Genomic DNA, 14160 nt, shown 5'->3' with positions numbered 1-14160 from the left:
TATAAATTACATATTATTCAAATATCCTAAACGGGAGATATTATTAATCTTGATTTATTTCTTTATTTTCAAAGAATCTACATAATATATTTAGAATCCCTTATAAATTAATCTTCAATTTGCATAAATTAAAATATTACTTAAACCCTTTTAAAATATAGTAATGTTTATACGCTGAGCATATAAGGTATAGATAAATATACTAGCAAAGGGTTACCCAGCGTTGCTTGTGATAGGAAGAGAGTGGAAAATCACATGTTAAAGGTCAATATTATTTCTTCTTAATGTTTAGACCCGTTCGGTTGGGTCAACATTATAATACATGTATTATTATGAAGAAAAAAAATTGTGTTGTTAACTTTAAATAACATACCAAAATATATGTGTATGCAACATATGATGAGAAGTTCATTTTTTATTTTTTGCAAAAAGTTTTAAATCAAAATTCACGAATATAATTGCAAAAAACTTTCTGGCAGTAAATTTGCAAAAAAAAAAGGTAAATAGCATTTATTGGAATTGTAAAGAGAGACACAAACCTACCAAGTTTTTTTTGTTCTTACAAAAACAAAAAAGTTATGGGTTATAGTTATTCACAGAAAATTAAATTTCTTGAAAAGAAAATTAAAATACTAAATTTTGTAGAAAAAAGCAAAAGTTCCTAATTATTATTATTTTTCGGGGGGAGGAGCTACTATTTCTAAAGCTCACCCCATGTGGACACCCCTGGTCTATATTTACCAATTTTCAGTGTTTTAAAAAATATTATCTGCCTCTTTTGAGGAAATCAATATTTTATGTTGAATTATTTTTCTTTTTTTATTAATAACTCAAAAAAAATCTTTGAGCTTTTAATAAGTCAACAACATCTCAAAGTTTGAGAAATTTTTAGTCAATCAAAAATGTAGCACTGTACTAATACTGATGTAACATAAATTTTCAATAAAAATTTTTTAGAGATCTAAAGTTATTTATGGATTCTCTTTGTAAAAGCTTGTTTTTTGTTTTTTTTTTGTTTGAGGACATTTGATGAAGTTTTCTTCAGATTAAAGAAAATTTGTCCATTGACCTTCTACTACTTCCCTAAGGTGTTTCTGTGCCTCAAATTCTATATTTTAGGATACTCTTTATTAGTTTCTAAGTCATTAATAACTTATGGAATTAACTAACTATTGATATTTTAATAATTTATTCGTTTAGAAATAATATATTCCCTACCGTCAACAAAATATCATATTTTCTGCAGCTATAAATTAAGATTTAACAGGTAAACCAAACTTAATTATGTAAAATTATTGACCATTTATTCTCACATCAACAAATTTAATGGTCTCCCAATAATTTGGTACATGGTCCTATTTAGGATATGGTTTTACTTAAAATAATTGGAGAAAGCCATTAGAGAGCTGGAAGAACAAAAAAACCTCATTCTTTTTTAATACAAGTTATTAATTCAATATAACTTCTTGGTGCTTTTAATTTATTGAGAACATAAAAATCAAGATTATACCAACATGACTCAAAATTTGCTATTTTTGAATACAGAAAAGAAAGCAATATTACACCTATTAACTTATTGTAAAAAAATATGGCCAATATATCATACACTGGGAGCAGATTTCGGGATAAGTGTTGGAAACCCATCGGAAAGGGAGGATTTCTTTGTCATCACATCAAAAAGTAAACTAAACCACCTTGCAGTGGTCGTAAAACTATTGTATTATTTGTATGCAGTCAAAGGAAATAAAACCTAAATGACTGCATATATTTTAAGTATAACAAGAAATTATTTAGAAGTTTTAATTAACTAGCGTTTTGGATTTCTTAAATCATTATTTTGCTTCTAACTAATTTATTTGAGTTATAAACTGTTTTTTCGAATTTCAATTACGGATTTTGCGATAAAGTTGTGATATCGTATGAAAATTACCATGCAAAAATAAATTTTCCTTTGAGGTCATCTTTAGGTCGCATATATCGTTTAAAAAAACGAAAGCTCTTTACTTAGTAAATATAGATACTGAAAATACATTTCTAGTTCTTTTGCATAAAATGAGTTTAAAAAAAAACTAGTAGAACTAATATTTAGGTATCTGTATTGCGCTAAAATTGCATAATTTATCCAGAAATGGCAATGCAATAAATTTTTTTTTTTCATTTCCACTCCTCCGCATAGGGTTGCCAAGAAAGGAGAATTTTGACTAAATTGTACCCCTTTTCGAAGGCAATCTACACTGTGTTTAATCACCTGGAAATCAAGGACGATTAGATGTATCAACACGTCTTTAAACTTTGACGTACGGCAGACCAATAAACAAGAAAAAACATGACAAGAGATTCAGAAAAATATGATAATAGAAGAGGATGTAGCTTTGTATAGTTTCTACCTGAATATATGTTTTTCTTTTCCAAAACTGCAATCATTTTTCTTTTCTTTTTGAAAAGAGAACATATAAGTAAACGGTAATCAATAGTTGATGAAAGACAAAGAGTCCCACTCATAAATTTTGACAGAGTTATAAGAGTAAGTCCTCGTTGAACTTGAAGTAGAATTGAGGTTCGGCATTCGAGTGCTTCGTAGCTATATTACTGATAGATACAGAGTGGATTTTGTGTTTATTTCCTTCATCTCATACCCTGCTTGCAATTGATTAAATGAAATGTCGTGACAGCTATACTGTTCTTCTACCAAAAATTCTTTAAATTATCACAAACTATCGTCCATGAGTCACTTAATTTTTTTTTTTTTTTTGGAAATATAATTCATAACCACTCTGTATACTTTCATGTTGTGAAAGGATGAGTGTGTTTGGTATGAATAACGAAGATATTTACGGCCCATTAATTTATATTTCCCCCATTTTGATCTCATTTTTCCATCGTATACATAGATAGTAACATATAATAGGTTGGAGAAAAAGTCATTTCGTATTTTTCGCTTTATTTCAATGTTTCTTAATAAATGTTACAATCATCTCATTTAATCCAAGCATGCCCTGTTCTGTTCCATAACTTTTTGCCATCAGAAACACAACTTCATAATGCTCTTTTCGTAAAAGCCATTACCCCATTGTCAAAAAACTTGGAAACCAATTTTCAGACGCCTCTATGGAGGACAAATTTGTAACCCCAAGCGCGTAAGTCATAGATAGAAAAAGGTGGTAATCACAAGGTCCTAGGTCTGGGACTGTTGGGTGGATGCATAATAACTTCCCATCCAAGCTCCCGGAGCTTCTGGCGCGTCATCAAAGATGTGTACGTCCTGGTGCTGTCGTGATCAAACACAATTCCTCTGCTGTACACCAATATTGTCCGTTTCAAAAGGTTGAGTTGTTCACATTTATTGGCAGAATTGAGCGTTTGATCATAGGGGAGCAGCTTACACTAGATTATCTCGTGTCAATCCCACCAAACACACAGTAACACCTTATTGGCTTGGCCAGGGTCCGGAGTGCTTCGTTGGCTTTTGAACACAATCTCTGTCACTTGACATTGATGTAAATAATCATTCTTCGTCACCAGTCACAATCCACTTCAGAAATGACGCATTTCTCCCTTTCAGGAAGTAAAAATGAAAAATAAAGATCCTTTCCTTCCTTTGAGACCTCCATACTCGAAGCACGACAATTCAGAAATGAGCTTCCCAAGCGCAATACTGTCCAAAAAGTGTTTCTAAGTATACAGTAACACATTTACTACGCTATATCGTATAATCCAATGTGGCCAATAATAAATAATATATGCTGAATTAAAAATACGAAATTACTTTTTCCCCAACCTAATATATGCCATCCCATTTTGATTTCCGCTGTTTTATGTGTGTATATCTATCTATAGGAGTGTGTATTAAATATATGTGTATTCTGCATTGATTGAAACCCTCGTATTAGAATTGAAATTGAAAAAATATTTATATGATTTACACTTTATTTTATAATGCAAATTTGTTTGAGCATTGAAAGTAAATCCATAATAGGCCTTCATAAATAATAAAACAGGGCTTTCATTTTGATTTACATATATATGTACATTGTTTGGTGCATTGATTAGTATTGATTTATCGAAAAAGCAAGGGAGGTGGTAATACACTTTTTACAATCAATAGAAATTAAATGGAGCAATAACTTGCTACCATTGATAATTGGGACTCCCTCCCAATTTTGGGGGTAGGGGGGGGGGGTATTATCCAAAATATATATTCAGGGTACGCAAGCTATATGTACCACCATTTTAGTGCACTGTCTTGGGTAAAAACGGGAGCTTAGAGAGATTATTTTTGTTTTTTATATAGTTTGTTCAAACTTGCACGCAGTTGGAAAAAATGGAATCAATTGATGGCCTAGTTTTTTCAAATAGTTGTAAAAGGCATGGAACCCTCTTTGGAATCTACACTGAGAGCGACAACATAACAAATTGCTGGAATTCTGGGACTCAGTGAGATATTTGTTCATAAGTTTATCAGGAAATTTTAGGTCTCTAAAGGGGATTTTGAAGCATCGGTATTACGGATTGAGGTGAAAGGTCGAACTGACTTTTCAAGTGTTCCCGAAAGGCTTTAAATTCAACACCTATGGCAACTTGGACATTTTGGAGACAAAGGTGAAGCCCTGGATCGACATGGTTGGCAAAGGGAGACCTTACATGTGCAGCAGGACTTGGTTCCGTGTTGCACTTCGAAAAAAAAAAAAGCTGAAATAGCTCCAAAATAATTTTGACGAATTCATCTCGCCGACTTTTGGCTCCAATTTTCTATTAAAGCTCACCAATCCTTATTTTATTATATAAAATATGTAGGGAGAGAAATTGAGTTATAGATAACATAAATAAAATTTTTAGTTTAAAGTTATTCCCCTCCCAACAAACCTTTTGAGTACGTGCTGATACACAGTAATAAAAAAAGCTTTATTACTCTCAAAATTATATTTAATGTAGTTTATATGTCGCTGTTCATCCAAGTAGATTTGTTAACTACAACCTCTACTCAGGGCAAGGCTCCATTTAGGAAGGCTGGGTTGACTTTTACGCGTTGAAACACATAGAACGGAGGAAGAGCTTAACCACCAGCATTGATGGCGAACAAAACAATGACCAGTTGTCCTCTCTCCCCAGAAGAAACAGCCCAACTTGTTACTTCCAACCTGACTAACCACTGTAGATGGAGCCTGGACAGTTGTAATGCCTGTTTCATCTACATTATATACATCTTGTGGAGAAAACTTGTATTTATATATAGAGATATAGAAGAGATTATTTATATGTGACATATAAATGACATGCTTACATATCTAGCCCAACTCTCCTATTTTAAATGGCCCAACTCTCCCTATTTCCTGTTTGAAAGTATAATATTAAACACAGATCATTAAAAACAATGTATGGCTTAGATTTTAATCTTAAGGCAACCAGTTTTGTTTCAAGCTAATAAAATTATCACCATACCAATTCAACTGTATGTCAAATTTTGTTGCTCTGTTACAAAATTTACTTTTCATCAAGAATTTTAGAATTTTGTAGATTGCGCAGCTTATCTTTGTCTCTCATACTTGGCTAACCAGAAAGAAAGGAATATATATTTTACATAATTGACTGTAAACAAAAGTCATGTGATTAACTAATTACTGTAAACAGCACATGGCCCAACTCTCCCACTCGTCCAACCCTCACCGGTCTCTCCTAACCATGGAAGTTTAATGTGTATTTATTCCTTTACATCTTTATGAAATGGAACGTGCCAGCCTAACAAGACTACGAAAAAAAAGTAGGTAGCCCACTGAAATGGTTGGATCATTCAGGTAAAGGGCATCTATAAAAACTTGATGGCTACCTAGCGAGGTACAGACCGAACCCTGAGTCAATGTACACCGGTCTTGTCATATAGACGAGTGCACAAAATGACAAGTATATGAAGTATAAAAGAATAAGATCTTGTTGGATATACTGACGGATCAAGATTAAATGGTTATAAAGGTGTTGGATGGGCATTAACAGAACATGGCACCGTTATTAGGGAATGTTCATTAAGACTTGATGATCCAAGCATAGTATTCGAAGCTGAATTCGAAGCTATCAGAAATCTAGCAAGTAATCTGTCATGTGAAAAAACGAATGGCAGGAGGATATTACTATATCTCATAGCCTATCCGCTATAAATAATTTAAATGTAAAACCAGGGACCCTCTTAGAAGAAGAAATTTATTATTGTAAATATTCTCTCGATAATTCAAAGTACGATATCACAGTTGGATGAATCAAGGGTCCTAATAATAGCACAGGGAACGAGTTTGCCGATGATTTAGCTAAGGAGGGTGCAGAAGTAGGTGCACCAGTCCCTAATTGCATGTGTCAGGATAAGAAACCTCTAAGAAAAACACCTTGGAATGAGGAACGTACTGTCTTGCAACAATCTAAGTAGTTTATCGTTGAGTCGTACATAGGAATAAAAGTTTACAAACACAAGGGGCATAAAATTTCAAGTATAGTGGCCATGGTTAGACATATAACTTAATACAAATCTTTTAAACTGGGTAACCCCTGAGCCTGATTTCTCAAATTTGTGAAAAACATGAGGAACTTATCTTATTCATGACTGTGGGTATATAATCCAGGAAATGACTGAGCTTGCTATGGAGTCTGTGGAAAAAAAAAGATCAATGGAGAAGCAACTTTTGAGTATTTTTATTATGTTCTATAATTATGAGTTATTTCATAATAATGAAGTTGGAAACTCATATCTGAGCATCTACTGGCTGATACCAGATTGAGTTCTGATGTGGTAGGGTTTATCTAGGAGGTTAACTAACAAAAATAAAAAAGTAATTTATTAATTGGAGGAGACTTTGTTAGCCTAAAAAGTTAACTACTAATGAGGGAAATATGTCCCTTTTTCTTATTTTCCATTCTTCTAAAGTATGGCCGATTTTTAAAAAAATATATCGAGGATATTCCAGATAATTTATGAATATCGACACTTTGTCCATTTTTTTACTCTGTATCTTATATATTTTATGCTAATCTTCTATTAATAATTCTATTACCCATTAATAATTTCTGAATTGAATAGAAATTCACAATTGGTTAAGAGGTTTTGTGTATATCATTCAATATTCATCTGTTTCTTTTGTTCTTTTTTTTTTAAATTTCATCGTTCAATGTCAAAAAATAATGTTTGCAAATAGGCAATTGTCACTGGGAGCCAAATCTGTAAAGGGAGGGGGATGAAGAAACAATTCGAATTCAATTCATGTAGTTTTACTATTTTGTTTTTATTTACTTTTGACACTGTGAGTTATTCTGCTAAAACATCACTTTTTTCTTCATAAAATGGGGTCGTTTTCCCGTGATTTCGTCCTTCTAACGGTCTAATAATACTATATAATTTTGACTGTTGATAGTATTTTCCTGCTAAAGATAGTCTATGAATATTATGACAAGCGCATCCCGAAGTATTGAGGCCATAACCTTTCCAGCTAATTGTTGTGCCTTCGGACGCTTTGAACGAGGTTCAGCAGTTGCTGCCCACTCAAATGATGATCCATTTGGTTCTGGAGTGAAGTAATCGATCTATGTTCCATCTATTGTCACATACCGTCGCAATAATTCCATTTTTTTACATTTAAACATTGTAAACAACATTAGTGAACATTGAAGAAGTTTCTTTGAAATATATATATTACGACTTGAAGTTTAAAATTGAGTGTTTTGAAAGGTTTTTTTTTTTTTTTGAATTGATTTAACTTATGAAATATGCATACATGTCTATATATCTTGTAAACAAGTAATTCAAATTTATCATCATCATAAATAATACTTGAGGTATGTATACATATAATTTATTCAACCATACTTTTACTACAACATTTCCCTCATTTCATTTTTACATAAAAAACTTTATTGAATGTAGAATTTATATTTTCTTATTTGACATATTAATCATGTAAAATATATGTATGTATATTCTTACATTTTTATAAAATATATATTAATCATAAAACTTTAGATACGCATAAATGCCTTTAGCTGCTCCCTTTTAGTTATAATAACATTATTTTTATAACCTTTTAACCAATTAAACATATAAATGCATTGTATTAAGTTATATTCTATTGTTTCAAGAGCAGTCAATTTCTATTTAACTGCATTACAGAAGGAGTTCTTAACCTTTTACTTAATATTGGATATTTATGATCAAATGAAATTAATTGATGAAGAGAAATTATTCATTAAAAAAAGTGTATTTTCTTTACAAAAACATACAACTGCCTATGGGAAAAAAATCATGAATAAAGTTATTGAAAATTTAAAAAATAAAATATAAATATATATTCACGCATGGTCTATCGAAATCTGAACATTTACTAATTCAATAATTAATGAAGTTTGTGTGATTGAAATTAGTTCATATTTCTTTATATTAATGCATACACAATTAGTTTTAAAAAAAAACTCTGAGGCTCAATTAACTAGACGAATTGAAGTAGTTCTGAACTATTTCAAGAAGTATAAAATGAGGTCCGGTTTGAAAATCAACTATAAAAAGACGGTTGTTCTTCCTATTGGTAAATGGAGCCCAAGTAAGGCTATTCAAATTGTCAACTGTTCAATTAAGAGCATAGTGGAGATATTGGGAATTTTATGGGATTCAAAAGGTGCCTCTTATTCAAACTGGACATTCCTAAAAAAAGTATGTGCGTTCTTCCATTTACCAATGGAGAAGTTTCAATCTTCAAAAGAGGATTGACCTATATGATTTCTTAATTATTCCTAATGTCCTATAAAAAGGCAACAGCTATTCCCTGGCTCGCTGAGAGAGCAATTGAAGAAGAAGACTCCTGGCTTAATATGTTCTTCATAGGATCTATTTACCCTCAATCAAACGACCTAGATCCCTTATGGGTGGGAGATCATCTTTGCTCTCAAGAATACTACCTAAAGTCTATCAAACAGTTCTAATTGACCTTTCAAGACATCCAGAGACTGAGTGGTGAGCCACTATGTCCTCTCACCCGATGTACACATGGGTTATGCTGGGAAAGAATTTTATAAATGATCACTTGGGGGAATTATCTCCATCTTTAGCGGCAGCACATAAGATTATTTGGGAAGGTACACCGTCCTTTTCATCCACTTCCACCATTAATGTGGTGCAACAGAATTCTAAAAAGAAATTTTATTTTAAAAACCTCGTGGAACCAAAACAGTTAGAATATTTAGCCTTATCAAGGGGCATTATCTCCTATCACGATTTGAGCAACGACTCAATGTTCAAGTGTGGAAAATGTTTTTATCCACTAAAGAGAGCTGCAGACATTCACATGATGACTAATCCATGGCATTTGAGAATGTCTTTTGAATTTAATTATAAGGAGGAAGCTGACAAAATTTGTGACAAGTTTTTGAAAATCTTTGGCCTGCCGATGACGTGGAAGAAGAAAATCATGGGATCAATTTTAAAAGTAAAAAATGGAAAGGGATTCACTACGCAACTTCAAATATCTTCAGGATGTATATTCTTCAATGCTCCTTGCAAGGACTGTGGAGAATTGTTTAATACAATTATTCATGCTTTTGCGTACTGCCCTTCACTACATATACTGAAAAAATTCATATTGCTTAACATAGGAGGAATAAGTGATAAATTCGTGACTGCTATTCTTTTATTCGGGCTCACTTCAAATATGTCGAGTGATCCTACAAAAACTCGCGCCATAAAGTTAGCTCTCTCGAGCTGTAGAAGTAGGATAGCAAAGAAGCTGACAGAAGGTGTCACTCTCCAAAATGAAGAATTTAGAGCTATTTTTATTTCAACTGCTGCAAGATACTCTGTCTTTGCCATTAAAATTCCGGATTCTTTTAATCTAACGTGGAAGTACACGGGGGATTTGATACGCTACTACCCAAATGGCTCGAAAGACAATATGACGTTTCTTCGCCGTCTAATACGCATCCACAAACGGTTTAAAAAGGTTTAGTGCATCAAATGCTTAACTGTTGTCTTTTTGTCTCCATCCTACTTTTTTTTTTTTAGTTGTATGATTATGATAATTTTTATGCATTTGTTTTCTACCTGATCATTTTACTAATTTTATTGAAGATTTTTATGAAACGTGATAAACTACTACAGAATTTTTTAATTATCGTTTGACTCACCGTGCTAATTAACTGTTTTTTTAAATGGCAATAAACAGTAATTTTCAAAAGTACAAAATCATTATGTGATATTTCACCTCATTCAATAATAATCGTGTTCTTGACGTTTATGAACTCGTATTATACAAGTATGGTACGGGGTATGTAGTGAGTGTGTTTATCATCATGTAGCTAATTATGCATATTAGCTTTAACTGATTTTCTTCAAAAATTGCCCATAAAAGCTACCTTTTTTGATGTTCAAAGGGCTAAAATAATGACAACGAAGAAGAGAGCGAAATTGCCGTAAAGATTTGCTGTAGCCAGACAGCTGTTTAGACTGCCATCTCTTCTTTTCTTTTTTCAAAATTTGGGATTTATAAGGACAAAAAGAGAACAGGCCGTCCAAGGAAAACGTCCACGAGCAATCACGCCATGATGAAGTTGAGTATTTCAAGATCTCCGAATAGTTCCTTTACAAAAATTAGTTAATTTGACTCGAACAGGCTGCAATGTAAGTGTCAGCACTATTTCATGTCGTTTGATCAAAGAATTCAACTTAAAAATAAATTTCTGAAATACAGACCTATTCTCCTAAAAATAAGGAAATATCACAGGGGGGGTCTTAAACTTTTGCAAATAACTATATGTTTAATCAATTATGTTAATTGTTTTAAAGAAATATTTTCATTGTCCCAGACTATTCAATTATTTATGACTTGTAGATTTGATCTGCAATTTGACAGTGTTTCCCTAGGGTTAGATTTTATATATATTCTCAATCCGTCCATTTGAATGTAAACAAATTACTTCTTAATTTAGAGATGTTTGATGTATAAGAAATATTTCGTGTATCGAGTTGTGACAGAAACACTAAAGCTATCAGGTTACAGGTTTATCAGGTTAATCCTTATCGTTATTTCTGTAGTTCAGAAAGAGATACAGCTTCTGTTTACTCTGCTCTTAGAGAGCTGCTAAAGTATTTTAAATAAATTTTAGTTTCATATCTAGCAACTAGCCTTTGAATTGAAGCAATTTATTTGTGGAATAACCCATTATACTAATATTATAATGTAATGTTATCAAGGAATTTAGTAAGAAAAAAGTTATTTATTAAATTAATATTTATTTTGATTTATTTCATATTAAAGGCCCTTTATAACATAATGATTAGACCAACATATACATATATAAACATGCAATAAATGAAACTAATGACTTATAAATAAATAATCTTTACCTTCGCCATGAATTCCAATTTTTTTTACTTAATGTTTCCTTGAAAATTTAATTATTGACGAAGAAGAAGATGTCAGCGCGGTTAAAGCTATAGATGCTCTGATTCTTTGTATTAAATTTTAAGTAATTAGTCGTGTCCTGAATTCTGTATACATTAATTTATTTTAGTGATATTTATACATACACTACTAGAATTAAAGTTTTTGTGCGATTATTCTGAGCTGAAATATGTTTAGAGATAAAGCATTATTCACAAATCCTTTTTATTGGAGTGATTTTATTTATATATATATATATACACATAAGAAATTAATATAAAAATATATTCTTGGTTTTGGATTATATTCTGATCATTTTAATAATTATATAGAGAGATGTATTATTATAATTCGTTAGAAGTCATATCGATTATAATCAATTTAAAAATGTATTTGATCAGATTGAATATCATACTTCATTTTATATTAAAAAACTATTAACTACAATTGTTTACTTAAGGGTGTAAGAGAAAGCTTCTTTATTGGAAGTTTAAGAAGAGTCTTAGGTATGTTGTTAGTGTTGGCAGAGAAATAGTTCATATATGGAGAACTTTCTGGAACTCTTGAAGTGGGAGCCAAGTTTATTAGAGACAAGTGAGAGGTGCTTTTTATGCGGATGATTAAAAGCCACACATCAATTTTTCCAGGAATTCTTTAAATTAAATTATGCATATATGAAATTTAAAATTTAACTGGGTATTACTTTCGTATGTAAACTCGATAACGATGATTTTTACCCTTTTTTAGGGCACAAGCTATTGGAAAATCCATGTTATTTAAGAAACAAATAAGTATGTGTCATAAATGATGATAATTGAAGGGAAAATGGATAAGTAAACATTGCAAAACATTGGTTACGTATTTTATTGAGTATTTAGTGGTACTTTATTAAAGATTATCTTTTGAACTATATGTGCAATAAATTTTATTATACCGTAACTATGTAGGTTTTGTTTTGTTTCGTATAGGCCTCTCTACCAATAGCACTTTATATATATATATGGTTGTTACTATATAGTCTATAAATAATCTTTCTATGTTCAAGTACTAAAATATTTTCTTCGAGTCTAATTAAAGGGTTTCATTTAAGCTATAAAATACATTTTCAGAAACCGAATCCAAGTTTAATGGATTTTTTTGAAAGCAAATACTCTTTTACATTTCAATTATAACAGACACGGACAAGTAAGTTGTAGGAACTCTAAAAGTTTGTAGTTAAGCTAATTGTGTGAGATTAAGTTCATTTTTTAATTTCATTTATACAAAAAGTGTAAAAAATATGTATTTCAAGAAACCATTGCAAATTTAAACACTCTTTTACCTTATTTATTTCAGTTCCAAGTCAGATTTCAAAATCAAGTAAAACAAAAAACACGTGTCTTATGACCGATCCCTAATCATTACATGAAAGTTTCGAGTTGAAGATCAGTCAAATTAAATATATATATATATATATATATTTGAGGTGAGTTTAAGTATTAATTTTTTAGGAAATTGTTGCCTTTAGGTAAGTTGTGTGTTTATTTTTATTCAAGTTTCAGTAATACTCGAATCTAACACTAATTACATGTAGTTAAAAATGAAATCATTTTTATTTGAAAATTTATGCTTTGTTACATTTTATATATAATTTTCGAGGAAAAATCAAATTGAATTATTTTTTAGTCCATCACCTTAATTTGATGCCCTTAAGAGCTCCTTTGAGAGTATGAGTTTAATAAACTCAGGAGAGATTTGTTGGGTATGATCGAACTAGACAAAGATGTCACTACGGAAGGTTGAAGTGTCGAGTGAAATTATTTATAAACTTTATCCCTCTCTTTCAACGATAAATAAAAAAGTATAATTGGATCTATAGCGCAGAGGTTATTCAATTATGGGAATGATGTTCAAATGACAAGTTTTTAATTTAATCAAATCATATCATATTTAGAGATGTTAAAAGGGGCGAAACCTCGTCGAGCGTAATTTAAAAAATATATACATATATTGTTTGGCAACCTGAAACTTTTTTCCCCTCCCTATTTTGGAATTACAAAAAAGCCGTTCCTTTGTTTTTCCCTTTGGCTTGTAGATTCTTTTTTTTTCAAAAATTTAATGTTTTTTACTATAAGAATAACAAATTATATCTTGCTAAAATTCCAAAATCATGTTTAGATTATTTTAAGACAAGACATATTTTTTCTCGATTTTTTGTATTTATACAAATATTTTTATATTGTACCGAATTGATTTTTACAAGTGCTAAATGGATGGAATAGCTAAAAAAATTAGACATATTTGAAATGACGTAATTATTTTGGTGGTTTAATTGTGTGTATCATTTAATTAAACGTTTTATGTTGGGTTTTTTTTTAGCCACTTCACTAACGGAGGGTTAATTGGGAAAATTTCTACAAACTATTTTTTCAGTAAACATATACATAGTAAAACTCGTGATAAAACGATTTGTCTTGCTTTCCTTCCATAATTTTTTAAATACTCACGTAGGTAGGTTTGGCATCCAGCACATCCCTTACAAAATATCTATGCATAAGTTAGAAAATGGATAGAAAAGATTCAAGGTCCCTCAGCACTTAAATCCGCCCATTCATGATGTTGTATATTTTATGGTTTTTTATATATAAAACCATTACATGTAAATCTAAAGAATATTCATGTAAGAAAAAGTGGTCATGTCCTTTTTTCACACACCATTAAACATGTTGGAATAAATACAAAGCCTTTGCTTATATTAGAGTGAATGTATTTGTTTCTT

At 31.0% G+C, this 14160-nt stretch overlaps 1 protein-coding gene across 7 annotated transcripts in view; it reads right to left on the bottom strand.

Moving 5' to 3' along the window:
• LOC121116688 (uncharacterized) overlaps window positions 1-14160 on the bottom strand; it is a 57061-nt gene that overhangs the window by 30300 nt on the left and 12601 nt on the right. Inside the window, exons 2-3 of one of the 7 annotated variants that reach the window (XM_040710977.2) lie at window positions 11549-11585; window positions 11366-11469 (exon numbers count right to left, since the gene is read on the bottom strand). The exons of 3 other annotated variants lie outside the window; for them this stretch is intronic. In XM_040710977.2, coding sequence (XP_040566911.1) covers window positions 11366-11374 — 9 coding nt within the window. In that variant the 5' untranslated portion in view covers window positions 11375-11469; window positions 11549-11585. Of the gene's footprint in view, window positions 1-11365; window positions 11586-14160 lie in introns of all 7 variants that reach the window. 3 more of the 7 variants (XM_040710976.2, XM_040710978.2, XM_071887788.1) reach the window with 3 other exon arrangements.

The sequence above is a fragment of the Lepeophtheirus salmonis genome, chromosome 4 (assembly GCF_016086655.4).
Source record: "Lepeophtheirus salmonis chromosome 4, UVic_Lsal_1.4, whole genome shotgun sequence".
NCBI lineage: Eukaryota > Metazoa > Arthropoda > Copepoda > Siphonostomatoida > Caligidae > Lepeophtheirus > Lepeophtheirus salmonis.
Note: the sequence above shows the minus strand (reverse complement) of the source record. Positions and strands in the feature narration are given on the sequence as shown.